This window comes from Silurus aristotelis (genome assembly GCF_946808225.1).
Source record: "Silurus aristotelis genome assembly, chromosome: 9".
Lineage (NCBI taxonomy): Eukaryota > Metazoa > Chordata > Actinopteri > Siluriformes > Siluridae > Silurus > Silurus aristotelis.
The window spans coordinates 16,822,590-16,848,845 of NC_139582.1; the positions used below are offsets into that span (position 1 = coordinate 16,822,590).

At 41.2% G+C, this 26,256-nt stretch overlaps 1 protein-coding gene across 7 annotated transcripts in view; it reads right to left on the reverse strand.

The window, feature by feature from the left end:
* The window catches only part of nrxn3a (neurexin 3a), a 299,346-nt gene that overhangs the window by 41,923 nt on the left and 231,167 nt on the right, over nucleotides 1-26,256 (reverse strand). For all 7 annotated transcript variants that reach the window (XM_083551015.1, XM_083551016.1, XM_083551017.1 and 4 more), the window contains one exon: nucleotides 5,801-5,972. In XM_083551015.1, coding sequence (XP_083407141.1) covers nucleotides 5,801-5,972 — 172 coding nt within the window. The remainder of the gene's footprint in view (nucleotides 1-5,800; nucleotides 5,973-26,256) is intronic.

The window sequence follows — 26,256 nt, forward strand, 5'->3', positions numbered from 1 at the left end:
CGCCTCTCCAGCACTGAGGTGTGGAGAGATTAGACCAGCCTACATCACAGCTATTACTCACCTACAGGGTCACAATACAACACCCTGAACTCACCTGTTCCTCACAATCTCACAATCACCTCACCTGATCCAATCAATACACCTGCTTCAATCACCAAACCTGTTCCAATCACCTCACCTGATCCAATCACATTACCTGATCCATTCAATACACCTGATCCAATTCATTCACCAGTTTCAATCACCTCACCTGATCCAATCACCTCACCTGATCCAATCAATACACCTGATTCAATCAATACACCTGCTTCAATCCCCAAACCTGATCCAATCACCTCACCTGTTCCAATCACCTCACCTGATCCAATCAATACACCTGATCCAATCACCTCACCTGTTCCAATCACCTCACCTGATCCAATCAACACACCTGTTCAAATCACCACACCTGATCCATTTAAAACACCTGCTTTAATCACTTTACCTGATCCAATCAATACACCTGATCCAATCACCAAAACTGATCCAATCAATACACCTTCTTCAATCACCTCACCTGATCCAATCAACACAACTGATCCAATCAATACACCTAATTTAATGAATACACCTGGTTCAATTTACAAATATGATCCAATCAACACACTGGATATTTTTAATCCATGCAACTTTCTGTATTTAAATTGAGGTGTTGAGAAAAGTAGCACACGCCATCCATAACAGGAGAAGCAAAAAAACAAACTCCTCAGGCTACATCCAGCTGGAGGATCATGAATGTATGATGTTCTCTACAGGCGTGTCATTTCTCTTGCCATGGCTAATAACAGATAACAAAAACCTATTCCCAGTTCCACTCCAGGTCCTGCTACACAGCTGTTAAAGAGTTGCGTGTCATCTACAAACAGCCCGAGGTCACATTATAAAGCAAGTCCTGCCCTCACGTACAGCTCCTAAAGCTCCTGTCTGCTCCTGAGGGTGCTGGAGATCACCAGGACGTCTATGTCTCAGCGTAATGGACTCGCTCTGCCTTCTTATTTGAAAGCAATTAGACGATCGAGGTTGGCTAAATTAACTTGGCAACTTCTTTGCCTTAGGAACTGATGCATTGGAGGCGTTTACAATTTATACTTTCAAGCATTAAGGAAATAAAGTGCAGCTGTTTCGGCACGACTCGGCACCTAGCTCAATTTCCTCGTTTTTTCTTGATCTCATCTCTGCAACTTCAGATAACACAATTTCTTCATCACTAATAGCGACGTGTAATAAAAAAAATTTTTTGGTGATATTGTGACACTCACGAGCGGCCATGGGAGGATTTTATCATCGTTTGTGGACCTTGAGGAGAAGAGTCAATTACGCCTGCTTTTATAGAGACGTCTTACATACAGTGACATTCATAACAGTATTGATATACTCCCGTAGTCAACGCGCTGCTCGTGAACCTGCATCAAGGTCACTATAAAAACATCTCAGGATCAGAGACATGCACACACTCACTTCTCTGAGCTCCAACTATAGAACATGTTGAACAATTTCTTTTTACCGCAGTGAACTTTACTAAACACATCGCATAAAAGTCTGGATGCCAAGTGGTCAAAAATAATAAAAACAATAACAATAATGATAATAATAATAATAATAATAATAATAATAATAATAATAATAATAATAATAACATTCCATATCTTCACTTATCTTTTAGTAAATTGTGGGAGATTAAAAGAAATGAATAACAATAAACTTTCTAACTTCTTTTCTTGCTTCCCTCCATCCATCCATCCATCCATCCATCCATCCATCCATCCATCCATCCATCCATCATGCATTCATTTTTACAGCAATGAGCCAACACATATCACAGCTTTCCATTCTTTCCATCTTTTCTGTGTACCTGCACTATGCAATGTAAAAGTCCTTCCTTCTTTCATAAACAAAAATCATCAAAGCACCGATTATTTTCCTGTTTCTTTCTCAGGTGGAGGTGGAGGAAAAAGAGGAAGAGAAGAAGGAGGAGGAGAAGAATGAGTAAAAAAAGAAGAAGGTTGAAGAGTCAGAGGAGAAGGTGGAGAAGGAGAAGGAGGTGGAGGAGGAGAAGAGGGAGGAGGAAGAAAAGAAGTTGGATGTGGAAGAGAAGAAGACGAGAGGGAGTAAAAGACGGAGAAGGAGGTGTTGGAGGAGAAGAAGGAGGACAAGAAGGAGAAGGAGTTGTTGGAAAAGGAGGAAGAGGAGGAGAAGTTGGAGAAGAAGAAGGAGAAGAAGGAGGGGAAGGAAGAAGGTGGAGAAGAAGGAGGAGAAGGTTGAAGAGGAGAGAGAGAGAGAGAGAGAGCTCCCCACGTGATGTTGAGAGAGTGATGGTGTCAGCGCGAGGAATGTGTGAATGTGAACGCTCGCTCTCGCTGTGCTTTATCAACCCAAAAACCCACAGCATCCTACTAACAGTGACGTGTGTGTACATAGCCTGGGGCACACACACACACACACACACACACACACACACACACACACACACACACACACACACACACTTCTTATTCAGTTGAGTGTGTCTGAGTCAGCAGCAGAGACATGGTATAGTGTAATCAGCACACAACGAATTACAACTTTTACATAGTATTTTCAGGAGCAAAAAAAAACTGACTAGAGAAAGTATCTATCTATCTATCTATCTATCTATCTATCTATCTATCTATCTATCTATCTATCTATCTATCTATCTATCTATCTATCTATCTATCTATCTATCTATCTGTCTATCTATCTATCTATCTATCTATCTATCTATCTATCTATCTATCTATCTATCTATCTATCTTTACTGAAACAGACGAGTGGGAGCTGTTTTTCCCCCACCGTACACATGAAGGTGTCACAAAGCCCTGGTTAGATGCTGCAATCAGCTCTCTTGGGAACGCAGGACTCCACTGCATACAAATTCCAAGATACAAAGCTGTAAGAAACCCGGGACTCGTCCTTGTGCATCGTTTCTTAGCAGGACGCTGGCTAACTGTAATAAATAATGTGCATGCGTATCTCCTTATCAAAACAGTGGAACGTTGAGTCTGTGGTAAAGTTGATCAGTTTATCGTTGGGCTATTTCCACCCCCACAGTCTTTTTCCCAAATCCTGCTGCTTCACTTCTGTCCCTGATGCTAATCATACACACAATGCTAGCTCATTATGAAAGCGACACATTCTCCATGCACTGTAAATGAAGGACCTTCACTATGGACTGTAACGTACATAAAGCATGTAGTTGGGTTAAAGTGGACACACTTAGTAAAATGTGACTCCAGTAAACAAAGTGTCCCAGTAAACTTTCACTTGAGTAAAAGTAGAAAAGTATTTGCCTTTAAATGTACTTAAGTATTAAAGTACTGATTTATTATAACTCCAATGTTCCTATGATCATTTTAATCACAAGATTCTTTTCTTAATCACCTCAGTTTTATGTGCAAAGACTCGAATGTGACTCTCAGCACACTGAACTATTAATAGAATGATATTAATGACTGATTGATTTCTATTGAAATGATCATGAGCCCAAAATCCAAAATAAAAACGTGTAAATGAGGTCACGTGCGTTGTGGTGAATTCGAGTCTGGAGTTTCTTCATCATTTATTCCTCTCTAAATGTTCTGCTTGATGTTGAACTGATGCTGAACTGTATGTTGGTGAACAGTAGATGCACCAAGCGCCGATCAGAACACGTGTAAAACAGAGCGTGCGCTCGATCCTGATTGGTGACTTGCTGCGTGTTTCAACAGTTACGTTTTTATCCTCGCAAATAAAAAAAATCGAGTGATTTCACTAAATGTAGCTGAGTAAAAAGTCAAATATTTGACTTTGTAATGTAGTGAAGTTTCAGTAAAAGTCTCACTGAACAGAAACACTTCAGTAAAGTACAGACACGTGAAAAATCTCTTTAAGTACAGAAACCAATTACATTTACTTCCCTTCTGTACAACACTGGAAATTACTAATGTAAAGTCGAGGGAAAAGACGTGGGGCTTTCACGAGTGATAGTTAATATCAGCCAGTTCCAACATGTCGATTGACTGATCTATCATTTTCCCTGGATTTCAACTGAGTGTTTTTTGATTTATTGAGCTGAGACAAGCGAACATGAAGTGATCCTGTAGCCGAAACACTTGTGAAAGAAAAAGCGGGACTTGAGAAAGATTGGTCAGCGTTGAATGTTATGGCCTCGACCGGCCCCTCGCACTGAACAAGTTTAAATCAGGACACGTGTAAAGAAAATTGGTTTTGTCTGCTAGGCCTTACATCTCCCTGAAGAGAACACAGACAGTCCAATAGTAATAAAAGAAGAGCAGACAACAATGAAGTAATAAAGAAAGGACCGAGTCATTTACTGCCGCTGTGTGGAGAGCGCATCGTTTCAATCCCCCCCCCGTGCCCCGGAGTGACGTTTATTTATTTTTATCAATTATAAAGTTTGGACGATGACAGAAAAGGGCGAAGTCGGTGTCACACGCCTGATCCTGATCCTGAATACTTAAAAATACTTTCACAAGGAAGCATAACATTTCCTACCAAACCTTCCATCAATTGGCCAGTCAATGACAAACAAGTCGTTCAGAAGAAGACGACTGATGGCACCTGCATTTATAGCAACTAGTTTCTAACTAATTTAAATGTTAATTATAAATATACTGTAATAATATATTGTGTGTCATGCAGTCGTGTGCAAAATCATGATCCTACTTAACAGCTACTTCAATTAGGGTGCAATATTCGACAATCAAATACTTTATTTATCAATCATCAGACGCCTATTTAGAAGCTGGCAGCCTGCACGATTCCTACCTTCACCACCTTCTCCACAAGTGTAAAAAAAACTACTGAGTCAGCACTGTAAGTTTTGTAAGTGTTATTTAGAGAGCAAACAGTCATCTGGAGTGTTTATAATGAAACCACCTGACCAGTCAACGCACCTGAATCCTACTGAACTGCTCTGAGATGAACTGCATCACAACAAGGAAAATGGAAAGTGTTCCAGCTGAAGGTTCGGAGAAACGAACAGTTCAGATGCTGGGAGCGTGTGAAGCTGTTCTTCTTGCTGAGGGAGGAAAATAAAGTGGAACATCTGGACATTTCTAGATTTGTTTTTGGAGTAATCTTCAGAGTGTTACGTTGCCGAGTTTCTTGCGTAGAAACTGGAGGAACGTGCATGAGTCTCTCAAACACCATAACATTTCTGGTGTTTCCACACATTTTACAGCCACGGTATGTTATAATACGAGTTATTTATTGGTATTTATGTAACAGTACAGGGATTATTGAGTAAATATTTGCTGCTTGATGAAAGAATAATTTGTGAGTATTTACACAACCTGGTTTGCGCAGCTACAAGGTAAACCCGGGTCCATCACCTCGTGTGCGTGGTTAGAAGCTGGAGTTTTGAGAGACGTGACGTGGGCTGTTAAAACGCTTTCGGTTCGAGATAAAAGGTTTGTTTGGTTTTGTATTTTAATGCATATAAATGTTTTTTGCTGCTTTTAATGTGCAAAGCAGAGGCACAGTGTCAGTGAGTGACTGAGGGGGAAAAAGAAAAAAAGACGAAAATAAAGGGGGAAAAAAGAGTTAAGTGACACGCGCACACACACACACACACACACACACACACACACACACACACACACACACACACACACATATGCAGGTCAAACAGAGTGACTTTGGAAATAGAGCAAAAGCAGTTGCTGTCCTTTTCTGCCTCCTGTCCACACATCTCCCTGATCTCCTGAAGTAAAGGTCACAGAAGGTGGACGAGAGCGCCTACCTGAGGGGAAGTGCTCATTAATGGCCCAGTTGTCCACCTGAAGTGTGGCGTTGCCCCCGTTTCTCGTGAACCGCACCACGTGGTACTTGCCGTCGTTCACGGGCATGCTGCTCTCCTGCACCAGGATGTCCATGCTCCCGATGTTGAACGTCACGCCGATTTTTCCTTGCTCCTGAAAAAGAGACAAATTCATGAGTAAGGAGTGGACTGGAGACTCGTTTCAGCACTGACCAGAGCTCGCAGCGTTTTATTTTTGTGCAACGTTTATTACTTATTTACAAACAAACTCTAATTCAGCTCCCTTGCTTCAGCTCGGGATATTTTGGATCTTCCAGGCATTTGCATCGGGGCTCTCTGATCGTGATAAAGCGCCGCCCTTAATGAAAGAATTCATCAGACCTTCCCCGAGCTCATCGATCAAAATCAATCGCCTTAAAACTGAGCGATAAAGAAGCTTCATTTGTCAACTCAAACGCGCCGTTTCCTCGTCCAGACCGGAGAAGCTGCATTTATTTATTTTGTTAGTTTTTTGCTACAGGTGATTCTGTGTAATGAAAAATGAGCTGATTGGTTCATTGGAACCAGGGAATGAGACCATGTTCTTCTCGGGGAATGTAAACAAAATAAATCAGACGCGGGTTTATAAAGTTATTCATAAAAACAAAATACCGTTGTCAGTGTAAAACCAGTGTGATGACTGTGTGATGCCAGTGTGATGCCACTGCAATGTCAGTGAGATGCCAGTGTGATGCCACCGTAGTGTAATTTTTATTCCACTGCTTTGTCAGTGCGGTGCCAGTGCAATGTCAGTGAGATGGCAGTGCGATGCCCCTGTAGTGTCATTTTTATTCCACTGCTTTGTCAGTGCTATGCAAGTGCAATGTCAGTGCGATCCCAGTGCAATGGCAGTGATTTGGCAGTGTGATGCCACTGCTTTGCAAATGCAGTGCCAGTGCAATGTCAGTGAGATGGCAGTGTGATGCCACAGTAGTGTAATTTTTATTCCACTGATTTGTCAGTGCGATGCCAGTGCAATGTCAGTACGATCCCAGTGCAATGGCATTGAAATGGCAGTGTGATGCCACTGCTTTGTCAGTGCAATGCTAGTGCTATGTCAGTGAGATGGCAGTGTGATGCCATCGTAGTGTCATTTTTATTCCACTGCTTTGTCAGTGCGATGCCAGTGTGATGCCACTGCTTTGCCAGTGCAACGCTAGTAAGATGGCAGTGTGATACCATTTTCATTTCCAGTGTGATGCCAGTGCAATGGCAGTGTGATGCCACTGCAATGTCAGTGTGATATCAGTGTTATAATCCTCCGGGTTCATCAGTCATTGAAAAAAAAAAAACATGCTTCAACTATTCGATCTGGTTAGTATGATCAAACCCCTATTTTTTTCAATTTCTGACACATACCTGTCCCCATGTGAGCTTTCTAGGTTGTTCAGACATATTTTATGGTTATGTTAAAGCAGTTTTGGCATTGTTCTTAGCAGCAGCAGCATGGGAAAATAATGCCAGGTGATGAATAGCATCAGGGGAGATGTTTATCAGCGCTTGCCGCATCTATCACGCCACTTCTCTGGGATGGAAATCTGGGCTGGCACTTTCAAGTTCATCTGGATGTCGGGGCCGCTTTTGTTTCTCACTTCTTTTCCATAATAATAATAATAATAATAATAATAATAATAATAATAATAATAATAATAATAGTAATAATAATAATTATTAATAATATTATTATTAATAGCCCCTGGTTTTCTTATTCAGGATGTCTGGTACATTCTGTGTGAAGGGGTTGTAATGATGTCACGCTGCATTTATTAATCCAGATGTTGGTTTTAGTGGAACGTTTAATGATCAGTATTTTACTTCAATGCGTTTTTGTCGCAGTTTTAACTTGTAACATGTAAATCGAGGCCATTTATAAAGGTCACAGACACGTATTACAAATGTCACAAAAACACATTATTTCCTGAAAGCACAATGTTGGGCAATAAAATATTTAACAGAACAGAATGGCTACAAATACAAAAGACGCTACAGGGAAGAGATGTGAAATCGGCTCGAGCCGACGTCTCCTCCCCATTTTACGCTCGGAGTGAAGTGTCATTTCGCTGGAATCGGCCTCGAACGACTGCATAACTTTTGATCACAGAAACGCTGTTTTTACATCTCGCAGCATTCGCTTTAAGTGCCACTCGCTCGTTCCTCATCCCATTTCTAATATCACCCGAGCGCCGAAGAGACAGAGAGCTTGTGGGAAAGAAAACGCTGTTGGCAAGTGATGCATGAAAGAAAGCGTCGGGTTAAAAGTGCCGTATATTGAATATCACACGCTGAGGGCTGGAGTAAATATTTCATGTGGTTGGAGGATATACACGTTTCCCCAAAGGCTCGCTCTAGTCTGCACAAAATTCTGTGACATCAAGTTTATAGAAAATTAACATCTGGGTGATTTTAATACATGACTATCTGCCTGTACCTGCTTCCCCTTTTTCTTCCTTTCTTTCGCTGTAGAGATTTGGCCTTTAACATGATATAGGACACAATTTTATTTACAATAAATTTATTTACCAGACTACATGTCTAGACAAAAAAATAATCTCATTATTTCATATAGGTTTATAGGTTTATTGTACTGTTTCATGATTTATTATCTAATTATATTTTTTATTGTTCATATACTATTTATTAATAATTCTTATTGTATTATTTGAATTAATTTTCCTCCTCTTCTGCTTCTTCTTCTTCTTCTTCTTCTTATTATTATTATTATTAGACATAATAACAAACACAGTGTTGAAAGTTAAATAAGAACGCTTGATTGTGTTGATAAATTGGTATATAACAGTGTGTTAATGTGAATTAAGGTCTGTAATGGCGTGTAAAGCCATATAAATGTGAGTAATGGTGTGTAACGTGGTATAAAGAGATTTAGAGGTAAGTAATGTTGTGCAAAGGGGTATAAAGTGATACAGAGGGGGGTACAGCTGTGTAAAAGTGTATAAAGGTAGGTAATGGTATGTAAAGTTGTATAGAGGTCAGTAATAATGTGTAAAGGTGTGTAGTGGTGTGTAAAGCTATATAGAGGTGAGTAAAGGTGTGTAAATGTGTATCAAAGTAGGTAATTGTGTGTAAAGATGTATCAAGTTATGTAATGATGAATAAAGGTGTATAAAGGTATGTAATGGTGTGTAAAGGTATATTATGGTGTTTAAAAGTGTATACAGAAGTTTAAAGGTGTATTAAGGAGTATAAAGAGGTGTAAAGGTGTATAAAGGAATATAAAAGTGTATAAAGGAGTGTAAAGTGACATGTTTAGATTATCAGGTCAATATGGAGGTGACCTGAGCAGCAGCAGGAGGAGGATGAATGGAGCAAGGCGGAGCTCCGTACTACTCTCAGTATCACCTGCACACACACTGATCAGAGGATAAAGAAGAAGAAGAAGCAGTGTGTATGTGTGTGTGTGTGTGTGTGTGTGTGTGTGTGTGTGTGTGTGTGTGTGTGTGAGAGAGAGAGAGAGAGAGAGAGAGAGAGAGAGAGAGAGAGAGAGAGAGAGAGAGGTGTGCACTCAGATGATAAGAAAACCCTCAGCAGTGTTGCTCACATTATTTCCCAGCTGATTGTTTCATCAATAACAAAGCAGAGGTCAGATAAAAGTCAATTCTTAGCTTTGTGTTAAACTGAAGCCTCCGACACACACACACACACACACACACACACACACACACACACACACACACACACACACACACACAAGAAACTATTTATTACTCTAAACGTTAATAGAGACGCTTTTTCTCCTCGTGATGTTCAGTATAGACCTCAAGTATGGATTTATCCGAGCAGTTTAGAAAAAATATTGGAGTTCAGTATGACAGTGTTCTCACTACTGTCACATTTACACACATTCATACACACGTTCACAAGTGTTCATCATCCACTCGCACCGACACACACACACACAAACACACACACACACACACACACACACACACACACACACCTCTACACAAATTTATTCCAACACGCTAGCTGCTCTGAATTCCTATACTCAATATTAACACATAGATAAATAAATAAATAAATAAATAAATAAATAAATAAATACAACAGAGTCAAAAGTGCTATAAACATATATAAACGCACCTGACTCACAAAACAAAAAAGAAAACAAACAAAAAAAAATTTGCTCAAAATAAATAGTGATGTAATTTTTTTTTCTTCTTCTTCTCTTATTATTATTATTATTATTATTATTATTATTATTATTACTATAATTAGATAATAATAAACACTACGTGCACTCATTACAGTGTATTGATGGAAGAATTGGAAACTATTCAGCACTACATTATGATAGTGATTATGATTATGATGATGATTATTCTTACTTATTTGCCCCATCGGTCCACAGCGTTCTGAGGTTTGCGAAGCTCCAGTGAGCGTTAAATAAATATTAAACGGGGCGAGGTGTTTAAGAATGAGATAATCCAGCATGCACGGCTGAAACATGCTTCTCCGAGAGCGAAGAGCTATAATTGGGAAATAAACGTGTGATTAAAATTGAGCTTGAAACAGGATTTTAGAGCGCTGTCTGGAGACGGTGGAGGTGGTGCTGGTGACGTTAACGTGATGAGCGACGACCGAGTGCTTTTGTTTAATTTTTTTTAGGATTTTCACGCTTGTCAGGATAACTACGCCGGGGGAGGATTCCTCCATAATCACTCCATCAGACAAGAAAGGAGAAGAAAACAACACAACATGACACACTACACAAGGAAAATACACTTATTTTAAACCAGCTTTAATATCCAATCACTTTCCACAAATTCCTTTTCCCAGTGTTTACACGCATGAATGGTTACAAACACGTGTTAACGCTCGAGTCACCTATACGACCTATAATGACCGCACACGCACACGCACACACACACACACACACACACACACACACACACACACACACACACTCACACACACACACACACAGGGTGTTTTAAGGTGTTTGAAACATAAGCCACGCCCCTTTTCTGCTCACATTTTTCCACATTTATAAAAACTCCCTGTTATGGTACCAAAGGTTTAGCAAAAAAAGTGCAGAATAATGCATAATAACACTGGTTATAACATTCTATAAAGCTGTAAAACATACTCTACCAGAGGAGCCACTTCTACTCTATTGACACACTTGTTGTCCATAAATATGTATTAAAATTTCCCAACAATCGATTCTCAAATACATTCTGAAAAGCTGTCTTTTGATTCCACAATATCTGACCGAGGAGAAGAAACTGATTCAGTTGTGTTTTCTTTTCTGCACAAAAACTCACAACTTGCCTTCATTTCAGATCCCTAGGTAAACCGAAATTCACAAAAAAAATTCTCAAATATTTGTGCACAAATTATGAGGTTAATATCGATGCTTCTGCTGGAGATGATGAATGTGATGGGAAAGGAGACTTAGTGAATTGTGTTCATTACGTTTCTTGCTGTAATGCAGCGCTCTGTTCTACTGTGTTTCTCTATAATATTGCTTGTTTCTATAGTTGTAGCATCATAATGATGGTATTAAGATGTGGTATGATTCATGAAGGACACCACTGAAGGCCTCAGTGTAAAATACACGGCCACAATATCTTCTTCTTCTTCTTCTTTCGGCTGCTCCCATTAGGGGTCGCCACAGCGGATCATCCGTCTCCATACCACCCTGTCCTCTACATCTGCCTCTTTCACACCAACTACCTGCATGTCTTCCCTCACCACATCCATGAACCTCCTCCTTGGCCTTCCTCTTTTCCTTCTACCTGGTGGCTCCATCTTCAGCATTTTTCTACCAATATAATTCGTGTCCCTTCTCTGCACATGTCCAAACCATCTCAATCTCGCCTCCCTCACCTTGTCACCAAAACATCCTACATGTGCTGTCCCTCTAATAAACTCATTTCTAATCTTGTCCATCCTCGTCACTCCCAACGAAAACCTTAACATCTTCAGCTCTGCTACCTCCAGCTCCATCTCCTGTCTTTTACTCAATGCCACTGTCTCTAATCCATACAACATCGCAGGTCTCACCACAGTCCTATAAACTTTCCCTTTCATTCTTGCAGATACCCTACTATCACAAATCACTCCTGTCACTCTTCTCCACCCACTCCACCCTGCCTGCACTCTTTTCTTTACTTCTCTAACACACTCTCCATTACTTTGCACTGTTGACCCCAGGTACCTGAACTCCTCCACCTTCTCCACCTCATCTCCCTGCAACCGCATCACTCCACTGCCCTCCCTCTCATTCACACACATGTACTCTGTCTTACTCCTACTGACTTTCATTCCCCTTCTCTCAAGCGCATATCTCCACCTCTCCAGGCTCTTCTCAACCTGCTCTCTACTCTCACCACAAATCACAATATCATCTGCAAACATCATAGTCCAGGGAGACTCCTGTCTGACCTCGTCCGTCAACCTGTCCATCACCACTGCAAACAGGAAAGGGCTCAGGGCCGATCCTTGATGCAGTCCAACCTTCACCCTGAACCAGTCTGTCGTACCTACTGCACACTTCACTGCCGTCACACTGTCCTCATACATGTCCTGCACCACCCTCACATACTTCTCTGACACACCTGACTTCCTCATACAATACCACAACTCCTCTCTCGGCACCCTGTCGTACGCTTTCTCTAAATCCACAAATACACAATGCAGCTCCTTCTGTCCTTCTCTATACTTCTCCATCAACATCCTCAAAGCAAATAAGGCATCTGTGGTGCTCTTCCTCGGCATGAAACCATACTGTTGCTCACAGATGGTCACCTCTTCTCTCAGCCTGGCTTCCACTACTCTTTCCCATAACTTCATGGTGTGACTGATCAACTTAATTCCCCTGTAGTTACTGCAGGTCTGCACATTTTCCTTATGCTTAAAGATCGGTACCAGCACACTCCTTCTCCATTCCTCAGGCATCCTCTCCCCTTCCAGAATCCTGTTAAACAATCTGGTTAAAAACTCCACTGCCATCTCTCCTAAACATCTCCACGCTTCTACTGGTATGTCATCTGGTCCAACCGACTTTCCATTCTTCATCCTCTTAATCGCTGCTCTCACTTCCTCCTTACTAATCCTATCTACATCCTGCTTTACCAACTCCACATCCTCCAACCTTCTCTTTCTCTGATTTTCCTCATTCATTGGCTGCTCAAAATACTCCCTCCATCTTCTCAACACACTCTCCTCATTAGTCAACACATTTCCCTCTCCATCCTTTATTGCTCTAACTTGCAGTACATCCTTCCCAGCTCGGTCCCTCTGCCTGGCCAATCGGTACAAATCCTTTTCTCCTTCCTTAGTGTCCAACCTCTTATACAGCTCCTCATATGCCTTTTCCTTGGCTTTCGCCACATCCCTTTTTACCTGCTGCCGCATCTCCTTGTACTCCTGCCTACTTTTCTCATCACTCTGTCGATCCCAGTTCTGTTTTGCCAACCTCTTTCCCCTAATGCTCTCCTGCACTTCCTCATTCCACCACCACGTCTCCTTGTCTTGCTTTCTATTTCCAGATGTCACACCAAGTACTTTTCTAGCTGCCTCCCTCATCGCTCCTGCAGTAGTTGCCCAATCATCCGGCACCTCTTCACCACCACCAAGCCCCTGTCTGACCTCTTCCCTGAACCTCACACTACACTCTTCCTCCTTCAGTTTCCACCATCTTATTCTTCTTTCAATCCTTACTTTCCTCCTCTTCTTCTTCGCCTCCAAAACCATCCTACAGACCACCATCCGATGCTGTCTAGCTACACTGTCCCCCGCCAACACCTTACAGTCTCCAATCTCCTTCAGGTTGCATCTCCTACACAGAACATAATCCACCTGTGTGCACCTTCCTCCACTCTTATACGTCACCCTATGATCCTCCTTCTTCTTAAAATACGTGTTCACCACTGCCATTTCCATCCTTTTAGCAAAATCTACCACCATCTGCCCTTCCACATTCCTCTCCTTGAAACCATACCTACCCATCACCTCCTCATCACCTCTGTTCCCTTCACCTACATGCCCATTAAAGTCTGCCCCAATCACCAATCGTTCTTTCCTAGGTACACCATCTACCACTTCATCTAATTCACTCCAGAATCTTTCCTTCTCCTCCATCTCACAGCCAACTTGTGAAGCATAGGCACTGATGACATTTATCATCATCCCTTCAACCTCCACCTTCACGATCATCACCCTATCAGAAACTCTCTTCACCTCCACTACACTCTTACTGTACTCTTCCTTCAGAATCACCCCTACACCATTTCTCTTTCCATCCACACCATGATAAAACAGTTTAAACCCACCTCCAATGTTCCTGGCCTTACTCCCTTTCCACTTGGTCTCCTGAACACACAACACATCTACCTTTCTCCTCTCCATCATATCAGCTATCTCTCTCCCTTTACCCGTCATAGTACCAACATTTAAAGTACCAACCCGAACCTCTACTCTCCTACACTGCTCCTTTTCCTGCCGTCTCTGAAGACGTCTTCCTCCTCTCCTTCTCCTCCTTCGGCCAACAGTAGCTCAATTTCCACCGGTACCCTGTCGGCTAACGATACCTGTGGCGGTCGTTGTTAACCCGGGCCTCGACCGATCCGGTATGAAATTCTCATTTGTGATCCACATATTTGATTTGGCACATGTTTTACGCTGGATGCCCTTCCTAACGCAACCCTCCCCATTTACCCGGGCTTGGGACCGGCACTAAGAGTGGCTGGGGATGGTTCCCTGACCGGGAATCGAACCCGGGTCGCAGCGGTGGGAGCGCTGCATCTATATATATATATATATATATATATATATATATATATATATATATATATATATATATATGTGTGTGTGTGTGTGTGTGTGTGTGTGTGTGTGTGTGTGTGTGTGTGTGTGTGAGAGTGTGTGAATGACTGTGATATGAATGTCGGCTTGTCACTTGGCTTTCATGAACCTGACATAACTGACCAAAGTCGACTTGATGATGTTTATGAAAGCCGTTATAATCGTTTATGAGTGTGATGACACACAGTTAGGCGTTGACAGGAAAGTGATAAAAGCACTGTTTTTAAAAGAGCGTCCAACAGCTAAGTGTGTGTGTGTGTGTGTGTGTGTGTGTGTGTGTGTGTGTGTGAGCATCTGTGCCGAGGAGCTGGTGAGTCTCCAGAGTAGCTTATGGAGATATCAAACATGGCGATGAGGCAGAAAGAGCTCTTTAATTCACGGAGAGCTGCTGATTCGCTTGCCAAGGCTGTTGGGTCTACAAAACAGCAGCAGCTGCTAGGCAACATTTAATCTGGCTGGAACTTGCTACATCGACATTCTTACCAAGGAGGTAGGAAAAAAATAGAAAAGAAAGAGGCAGAACGACACGAAGGCAGAGAGGCGCAGCATGCACTAACTTTGCTGACAGCAGAAAAAAAATCGATTGCGTTTTTATTTTATTTTTCAGATAGAAAGCGCGTAACGGTGGAGATTTTCCCGCTGAATGCCGTTCAAGGAAGAATTCGATATTTTCGAACAAAAGAAAACACAAGAGAAAAGCTCTATTAGAGCACACGCCAACATTACATACATCTCCTCCTGTTTCTGCACACTGAAAGCAGTAAAAGCCTCGAGGAAACATCCTCCGAAGGTAAATAAATCCATACTACGTTTTGTTAAGAGACAAGCAGCGCGGGAAAAAAGTCAGCATGACATGACACCACATAAATGTCTTTATAAAGACAAGCCATCATCACACGATCTACGTTTTATTACGCTGGAGTGTTCGCATTCACACGATGAATATCAACTACGAACAGAAACACTGGTCAGAATCATCAGATAACTTTGATCATCAACCAAATCAAAATATTTCCTCAAATTCACAACTTTTGTAATAAAACTGTAAAAACTGAGGATTTCACTTCATTCAACAGTAAAACAGCAACCAACAAATGGCAAGAATGTGTTGCTGCAAAGATCAAGGGTGATTCATCCATTTATTTATTGGCACATTTATTCATTCATTCATTCATACATTCGCTTTTGCATTCATCCATTCATAGATTCACGCTATTTATTAATCCCTCCATTTACTTATTCATTCACTTACCCATTCATTGGTTAATTAACAAATTCCCATCCATCCATTTACTTGATTTAATTAATTTATCCATTTGCTCATCTATCCATCTATCACTCACTCATTCATCTACTATCATCCCTTATTTGTATCCACCTATCCATCTGTTGGTCTGTCTATCCATTCACATTTATTCTTTCATTCACTCATTTATTAAACAAATTCCATTCACTCACTTATTTAATCATCCATCCATCCATCCATCCATCCATCCATCCATCCATCCATCCATCTATCCATCCATCCATCCATCCATCCATCTATCCACTCACATAATTAATCATCCATCCTAAAATCCATTGATCCATCTGTCTGTCCATTCATCCATCCACTCACTTATCTATCCATCCATTTTCTTATCCATCCATCCATCCATCCATCCATCCATCCATCCATCCATCCATCCATCCATCCATCATCCACTCAAATGTTCAATCATCCATTATCCATCCATCTGTTGATCCATCTGTCTGTCTTTATTCATCCTTTCATCCTTCAATTAACTTGTGCTAATATGTAAAAATTCTGAGCTAGCTACTCAGAGTAGATACGTTGAGAACAGAATTCGGAGCAGTGGCTAATTTGCATATACATGATTATTCATAGATTTGAGTCCAGCTTTTTTTTTTAATGGTAAAGGTGCAGAAATGTTCCATTTTAATCATCTCACTGCATCAAAAACATGAAACAACTTGTTAAGCATGAATTATTCATCACGGATTAAAAGTTCACATGTAGTGTAAGATCAGGGTGGATCGTCTGATGTTTTGTGACGAGTTTGACTTTTGTGATTTTTCTCCACTTCTCTTTTTGCCAGTGCTCATTTACACCTCTCTGTCTTTTTAACTTTTTTGTTTTCTTGACTGGCGGCAAGACTGGCGCCATATACACTCGCTCCGAACATCACCAGACGTCATGCAAAGCTGGTATTCATTTATTTCTTTTTTTGCATGGGCGCAGCTTGCGAACGCAGCGATCAATAGGAGAGTGAGAGATTGGCAGGGATGCAGGGATCTCGCCGGAATAATCGGATTGCACTTCACGTCTGAGTGAGGTGGTGGAGGTCTGCTGTGAGCTGGAGTCAAACGCAATCAAACACCACCGTCTGTTTTCACTCCACCAAACAAATCGCGAACAACGTGGCCTGCCAATCAAGGCGAGACGAGCGACGGATAAAGCAAACACAACGTCGAGAGACACAAACAGACAGCTCGGTGGTGTAGTGGGACAGCTCGACAGCTCCGTGCTGCAATTAAAGAAGTGTCTCTGTGGCTAATTATAGCGCAGATCCACTCCGGGCTTTGCTAGCTTTGCTAAGAGCACCTTTTATCACTCAAGGCTGCGTTTAAACACTTAAAATGAAGGTGATGAAGCGACGGCGAGGGAGTGCCCGAGCAATAGCAAGAACAGCACGGTCTACAAGTTGCAAATGTCAAGACAAACTGCTAAGGAAAGTCTATTTTTGGACGTTCAATATAAAACGATGCTGTCACGGGAAAAGTGTGATGGTTTAATGAAAAAGAAGATTTTCATTCATCCTTCAATTACTGAAGAGTTCATGCTTCAAATAATCACTATTCTGTAGATGCCCTCATCCAGAGCAAAGCACAATCTCACTTACTATAAAGCTGAGCAATTGATGATTAAGGACCTCCCTCAAGGGCCCAGAAGTCACCAGGATCCAAGCTCCCCAAGCCTATTACACACAATTCAATTGAATTTTATTTGCATTTGTTTAGCTTTTTTTAACAATGGAAATTGTCTCAAACGAGCTTTACAGAGATAAAGTTGTTATAAAAGAGTGTTAGCACCTATACTTATAAAAATAATAATAATTGTATCCCTAATAAGTGAGGAAGATAACTGTGGGGAAGAAAAAACTTTAAGAAACCTTAAGAGGAAACGGACTTGGGAAGATAAGGAACCAATCCTCATCCTCAACACTGAATGTCCATTCATTACAGTTCATCATTGCTCGTCGCTCTGTACATGTACCTTGCACATTGACAATAAAGTTCAATCTAATCTAATTTTGTTGGTGTGGAACCACCCCCAGCTGCACAGAGTGTCTCCAATTGAAGAGAACTCCATCCAGAAATAGGAACACTGATCACTGATCATTAATTAGCACGTAAATACAGACTGATAGTAAACATGTTAACACGAGTCATATTTCAACCTCTGATGTAGAAATCATTTAATTTAAGGTCACCAACATCTTCCTTGATGTCAAAACAATATGGCGGCTCACATCACAGCGTTTTGATTCGTTTATTACTTGCAAAAGCATTTTTGTGTTGATATGCAGCTGCTCTGTGTAAAAAGGCTTGGCTGAGAGTGTTGAGCGTACTGTGACATCACACACGGCGCCCTATGATCTCTTTAAAATGGAATTAAATGACAGATCATACTTGTTACATCACAATTATATTAGTACCGAGTTTCTCTTAGTACAGCGTCTCTCTTTTGCACGACTCGCTCTCGGTTAAAGCTCTGCCTAGATCCCCCCAACCCCAGAGTTTAGAGTAAAAAGAAATCAGTTGCTAAAAGGTTTCTGCTTTCTGCTCTGAAGCTCCTGCGAGTTGGACGTTTTTCTAACAGCTTCTGTCTCCTCGGTTTGAAGTGGCTGCATCTCACACAATGCGTCAGGAAGATAAGATTTTGCAGTACAACCGATTCACAGGTCGGAACAACCTGGAATCCGGGCTGGAACGCCTGCTCACTGAGAGCTGCCTGGAAATCAATGAGCGAGGCAGCACACGCAATTACCTACCTGTCTGCCTCTCAGAGCAAACGCCACGGAGAGATTTGCTGCCGTTGTCCCAGAGAAAAAAGTGAGCGTGAATGAGAACTCTCCGTGGTCTGTGTCCTTGAATAAAATCTCTCCGGTTCAGATATCGGTTTGAGAAAGACGGATTTTTCTCTCAGACGCACTCGGAACTGCACAAGAAACACTTCCTCACTCTATAATATGCAGGGAAATGTATTACTGATGTAAACACGTGGTTTCATTAACACTTTTTTAAAAATCCTTATGTGATATATACGGTGAGGAACTGGTGAGGAGACCACTGCACCACCTCACACATTTCTGAATCCTCCACAGCTCAGTTATAGGGTCAGGTGATGCAACTAAGATTAAATATAAACATACAAACCTAATTTACAACCTTCAGACAGAACAAAGCATCCAGACCACTGTCAGTTCCATAAACCAGGGATCATGGAGAACTGTTTACTTTACAGTGTCCATAGAAACATTTACTTTACAGCGTCTATTCAGAACTTCACTTTACATTGCTAATGGAGACATTTACTTTACAGTGTCTATTCAGAAGTTTACATTATAGTGTCTATTCAGAAGTTTACTTTATAGTGTCTATTCAGAAGTTTACTTTAAAGTGTCTATTCAGAAGTTTACATTATAGTGTCAATTCAAAAGTTTACATTATAGTGTCTATTCAGAAGTTTACTTAACAGTGTCTATTCAGAAGTTTACTTTATAGTGTCTATTTAAAAGTTTACATAATAGTGTCTATTCAGAAGTTTACATTATAGTGTTTATTCAGAACTTTACTTTACAGCGTCTATTCAGAACTTTACTTTACATTGCTAATGGAGACTTTTACTTTACAGTGTCTATTCAGAAGTTTACTTTATAGTGTTTATTCAGAAGTTTACTTTATAGTGTTTATTCAGAAGTTTACTTTATAGTGTCTATTTAGAAATTTACTTTATAGTGTCTATTCAGAAGTTTACTTTATAGTGTTTATTCAGAAGTTTACTTTATAGTGTCTATTTAGAAATTTACTTTATAGTGTCTATTCAGAAGTTTACTTTGCAGTGTCTATTCAGAAGTTTACTTTACAGTGTCTTTTCAAAAGTTTACATTATAGTGTTTATTCATAAGTTTACTTTATAGTGTCTATTCAGAAATTTTTACTTTACATTGCATGTGAACAATTTTACAGTGTCCATGGAACATTTAGTTAAAAGTCACACAGTTTTTGCACTTCCTGCTGTAAATTTCAGGCAGTTTGGTTCCCCGAACACTTAAATCCATCAGAACACCTGATAACACACATTAGAACAATAGAGAGATGGAAGTCAGGACGTATTTAGAAACATCACAGCGGGCTGTTAGCAGGACTTTTTCCCCACTGAGCACTCGCGCTGCCTTTTTATTTTATATATCTTTTTTTCCTCCCCTCAGCAGCGGTTATCTCAATTTCCCCTGCGTCAGGGCTGCACTTCAGCTGCTTTAAAACCTGCTTTGATTATTTAATGGCAGCACTAATCCATCAGGCACTCCACCAATCAGCTGCTCTGCTAGAACCAGCGTGAGCCCCGTCTGAGCTTTCTGATTGTTAAAGCTCTTATACAGCAGATCTTACAAAAAAATAGGAGGAAGGAAGTGTGGGTTACTGCTTTAACTCCTGGAGAGAGGGGGAAAGACGTATATAAAGAAAGAGAGGGAAAGTGAGAAAAAGACAGCAGGGGAAAGTGAGGAAGAGAGAGGATGGAATAGAGGGAGAGAGGGGGGGGTGGAGAAATATAGATATAAAAAGAGAGGGGAAGAGAGAAAAAGTGTGGGAGAAAGTGAAGAAGAGAGAGAGAGAGAGAGAGAGAGAGAGAGAGAGAGAGAGAGAGAGAGAGGGAGAGAGAGAGAGGGAGAAAGAGAGAGAGAGAGAGAGAGAGAGAGAGAGAGAGAGACAGAATAAAAAGAGAGTATAAAAAAGAAAAAGAGAGAAGGAAAGTGAGGGGAGGAAGAGAAAGTCAAAAGTGTGTGTGTGTGTGTGTGTGTGTGTGTGTGTGTGTGTGTGTGTGTGTGTGTGTGTGTGTGTGTGTGTGTGTGTGTGTGTGTAGTTTTTGCTGGAATTTTCTTTTAATCACCTTTCTTTCTTTTCAGATCCGCGTTAGTAAAAACAGATAACACAACCTCAAACACACCATGAATAAACACTGAATAAACACCTCTGTGGTGTTCAATCGCTTCGAATTACTGACACACACACACACACACACACACACACACACACACACACACACATTAAAGGATTTGCTCTGTGTGTGTGATAAAGATAAACCTTCATTAGGAAATGAATTTCTTAAAAATAAATATAAATAAAAAGTTCAGCAATGTGAGTCGAGACTAAACACCTGAACACTTTCAGTACACACACACACACACACACACACACACACACACACACACACACACACACACACACATCAGGGATCCTGATCAGCACTCAGCCCTTAATATATATAAAATCACTATAAAACATGAATTCATCCATCCATTCATCCTTTCTTTCTGTAATGCTATAATGACACTTTAGTGCAACCAATTTTCACCAAAACCCAACCAATTTACTCAACAATCCACCCTTGAATTCCTTTCCCTCTTTTATCTCTTTCCCCCTTCCTTTGATTATTTTGTTCTTTCTTACTTTTGATTGATTTCTTACTTACCCCCTGATCCTGTCATATTTTCTGTCCTTGTATTCGCCATTTCTTTCATTTTCTGTTCCATTCTTTCCACCACTTCTTCCTTTCTTTTCCAGCCAGCATTTTTCTTCCTTCTGTCCTCACGTTCTTCTACCTTACATTTATCCATCTGTCGGTCCATCTTTTATCCATCTATTCATTTATAAATCTATCCATCCCTTCATCAATCCGCTCTCTCTCTCTCCAAAATATCTATCTATCTATCTATCTATCTATCTATCTATCTATCTATCTATCTATCTATCTATCTATCTATCTATCTATCTTTCTTTCTTTCTTTCTTTCTTTCTTTCTTTCTTTTATCACCACGTTGGTGTTTTATGCGAATTTCTTCCCATCCCTCTCATGAATTTGTTTAGAATCCAGAGTTACATCTGAGGTCAGAAATTTGGGTAGTGAATCATCACTGTGTGGAACAGGAACATAGAGGTAGAGGTAGAGAGAGAGAGAGAGAGAGAGAGAGAGAGAGAGAGAGAGAGAGAGAGAGAGAGAGAGAGAGAGAGAGAGAGAGAGAGAGAGAGAGGAATAGAGGGAGAGTTTGATCATTTTCAGCAGTGCGTCTCTCTGTGCTCTCTGTGCCCCGGGGTAACACAGTCACACTCTTAAGCCATTTGAAAGCGTGGCTCAAAGAGGAGGTCATTTCAAATGAACACATTTGCTGCCTGATTTCTGCTCACACTCCGTGATTCCTGAATTGCAGGGAAGCAGGCAGACAGACTGCAATTTCCCCCCCCCCCCCCCCCCCAGAACATGCAATTACCATCTCGGCCTCCGTGAGCTGAATGCGGAGCGACACGATCGACTCACACGGCTAACACAGCTAACGCTCTCGCCTCCTGCCTGCTTTTCCACTAAATGTGATTGCTTATGCAGGAAAAGAACTCAAGTACAAGAAAAATAAGAACATAAACTCATCGTAAAAATGCACTTGAGATTTTTACAGACGTGGCCATGCGTGCGTGTGTGTGTGTGTGTGTGTGTGTGTGTGTGTGTGTGTGTGTATTCTGCCTTCACTTTGCTTTCATAGATATCGACCGCAGATATTAAAATTTGACAGGACTGCGGCCGCAAATCGTTTCCATGGAGACATGAATAGGAAGTGTATTTGTTTGGAAGGAAGGAGTCTCCAGTGTCAGAGTTGAAGCTGTGACATATTGAGATTGATAGTACTGGTGCACTATTCAGTAAACAGTATATATATGTACGTGGCAGCGGCCGTGCTTTGTTTCAGTGTCAGGCGACGCCGATAAAAATAAGAGACGAGTTCAAATTAGGCTTTAAAACACCAAAAACACAGAAAAGAAGAAAAGCACACAGCCAACTGATCCTCGTCTGGTGCATATGTTTCTTGATCCTTCTGGAAAGAGGGATGTTGTACAGATTAGAACTAGGATGTTGGGGGTCCCTGATGCTCTATAAAGACATCACGCTGTGGTAAAGGAGCTCAGTTGCAGGTATTTGTGTGCCAGTGATGCCTTTTTCAGGGCTTTCTGTTCACACACACAGTGGAGCTGCTGATGTCCGCTGTGATAGAGATGGTCAGGAAGCTTAATTGAGTCTCAAGAAGTATTGATGCATAAGTGTTCTGGTGCCAGGATACAGTAGATCTTTAGAGACTCCTAAGTAGACTCCTAAGAACTTAGAGCTGGAGACCCGCTCTACTTCAGGAACGAGGAGTGTACGGTGCATTGGCAAAAAGAACACAAAAAGGAGCAATTAAAGATCTTAAGTTAAATGCATCTATAAATGAGAGGTGGTAGCTCAGTCGTTGAGGTATTGTATCAGAAGGTCGAAAATTCCAATCTCAGCACCACCAAGCGACAGCTGCCGGGCCCTCAAGCAAGGCCCCTAGCCCTCACCTGCTCGGGTTGTAAGTCTCTGGATAAGGGTGTCTGTGAAATGTCGTAAACGCAAATCATGTTATGTTTATTATAAATCGTGATCGATGCAAAGTCACTGTTCTATAAGAGGGAGAAAAAAAAAAACGCTCCAGGATGTTTTGTGGCCGTTGATTGTTTTCCGATAACAGCAGCTCATGGAGTGTTTTCTGCCTCGAACATATAAAGCACAGGCCTCGGTCTATCCATCAACGTCAAGGTTATTGGAAAACAAGCCGGAAAAAAAGATGATCAATCGGCTTGTAATTCAACCCCAATCCATCCGGAAGCGTGGACCAGCTGAAATTCCTAAACTTGGAGAATCGATGCGCTCTGGTCAGGATGACCTTTGTGGCCGTGTGATTTTCTTTTTTTTGGTCTATTTATTTTTTTATTTTTTTTTAGATTGCACTCTGTTACAAAAATGGCTCACGTTCATCTTTCATGCTTTCAACCGCTGGCCAATTTAAATCAACTTCCAGATCCAAAATACCTCCAGGGGATTAGGTTACAGCACTCACATCCCGTCGCCTCGCCACCGTGGAGCCTGCAGTGAGTCCTGCCCTGTCGCTCTGCCACACGCCGGCAAAGAAACCAGAACCGTCCCGTCTCCAACCTCCATTTCTTTCATGTTGTTAAGTGTGGAGAGAACGAGAAAGATTGCAAATAACCTGATTTGGGTTATGAAATAAAGCACTGCTACGTGACTTCATGCGTGTGTGTGTGTGTGTGTGTGTGTGTGTGTGTGTGTGTGTGTGTGTGTGTGTGTTTTTATATTTACCTCAAATGTGAACTTTGAGAACGCGATTACGAGCGTATCGGAGCAGATGCGACTCGCAGTGATGCGGAGGTTTGATTTTCAAACAGCATTAGCGGGTAACGCTAAACCCTGACGTATCGATTCATAAGCCAAAAGCAAGAGAGATAAATGCTGGATTCTTTTCATGAGGTCGCAACTATTAGAGCGTTTAGATGAATCCTCAAACGTCAGCTTCGTTTAAGGAGCGCCACCGAATCCTTGAACATCGGTGAGGCTTTGGTTTACGGTCGCGCAAGTTCTCGAGATGAACGGAGACGGTAACAGGAACGAGGGCTGATGTGCACCAACGCTCACGTTACATCTAATGTGCTTTCAGTTATAATATACTTCTACATTATACTGATGTTACACATCAGTTCTGCATTGGAGAAATATATTTTACAGTTATTTGTTAAAAGTAATTTATTAAAACTAAATATTAATACAATCAATTTAATAAATATGGAAACAAATCGAAACAATAAAAGTGTAAAATCTGTCCAGTCATTTTTGGGGCATCCCAAAACTGTTTTTTTCCTTCACTTGAACTTGGAGACCCAAACGTGTTCCAGCATCTATGAAGATCTGCTTTAAATGGGTTGGAGTGGAAGATCTCCTCCTAGCTCTTCAATCTTAATTAACAGAATGAATGTGAACGCTGACTGTACCCCAGACCTCCTCACCTCACCTACAGCACTACCTGACTTTACTGACAGCCTTGCAGCTCAATGAGTGCAAATCTCCACAAAAACCAATCTAGTGGAACATCTAGTGAAAGAGTGGAGGTTATTCTAAGAGCAAATTGGGATTTAATGTGGAGTGAGATGTTCAGAAATGAAGCACATACAAAACTTGTGCTTTTGTCCATATATATTTTGTATAAACATACTACTTAATATTTCATATAATATTACACACACACACACACACACACACACACACACACACACACACACACACACACACACACACATATATATATATAGATATTCCAGTATCTTCTATTCTCCCTTTGAAGCCTGGGAAGTGGGAGTTAAGATATTTACCACTGGATAAGAAGGACACAAGTTCAAATCTCAGTACCACCAATCTGCCACTGTTGGGCCCTCTGGCAAGGCCCTTAACCCGCAACTGATTAGTCACTCAAAAACAAGTGCATCTGCTAAATGTATGCTATGTAAATGTATGCTATGTAAATATCCATCACTGAACAGTTCACCTCGACAATGAGAGAAATGATCAGTGATCAGGTGTGGTTTCTTTTTGGTTTGCTTCTCGCTGATAAGTAAATGAGAACCACTGGTTTTCACATCCTTATAGCACCTTATAGCATTTGGCTCAACAGGTCCGTGAGCACAGACCTGACACGACTCCACTGGCCTTTCTGCTCCGAGCCATTTTTAAAAGCCCAGCCCCGGATGTGCAGCAGGACCTTTAACACGCCTGCACATTTTGCTGTAATTGTATGTTTGCGGAAAGAGAAACACTGTGGTTAACGGAGTCGTAGGCGATCAGATGTGTACTTCTTGGTGCAGGGTGTGCGCAGGACCTTTAAAGGAAATTGAAAGATTCAGCCCGCCCATGGATATGCAAAAAGAAAAGGAGAGAGAGGAAAAAAACTACGGCTGTGCGGAAGCAATTTGTAGATCCATTTAGTTTTTTTTTTTTTACCCTAATTATACACTAAACTCCTGCTGTTCAGCAGTAGGAATGAAGGCATTTGCTGTTAATGACTAGAGAGCATTCTTACAACAAATCGACAGCTCTGCAAAACAAATGCTTTTCATACATTAAAGACCAGATTAAAAAATTCACTTTCTTTACTCCAAACTTTCTCCAATTAGCGCTTGGAAAATCCTGGACGTGAATGTGCTGACTGGGTACATAGGAATATATATAAACCCCCCCACACACCCCCCACCCCCCTTAAACATGCCCCCTCCATGCGGTCTCTCTCTGGCTCTCTTTTCCCCGACACGTCGGGAGAATCCTTGGCAAGTATGACCACAAACAGATGGTGCATTTAAACATGCACTCATCATAAATGACGTAGCTTTAAACGCCTCGTGGGGGAGCAGGGAAGCGCTACGCCGCGGACAGATGT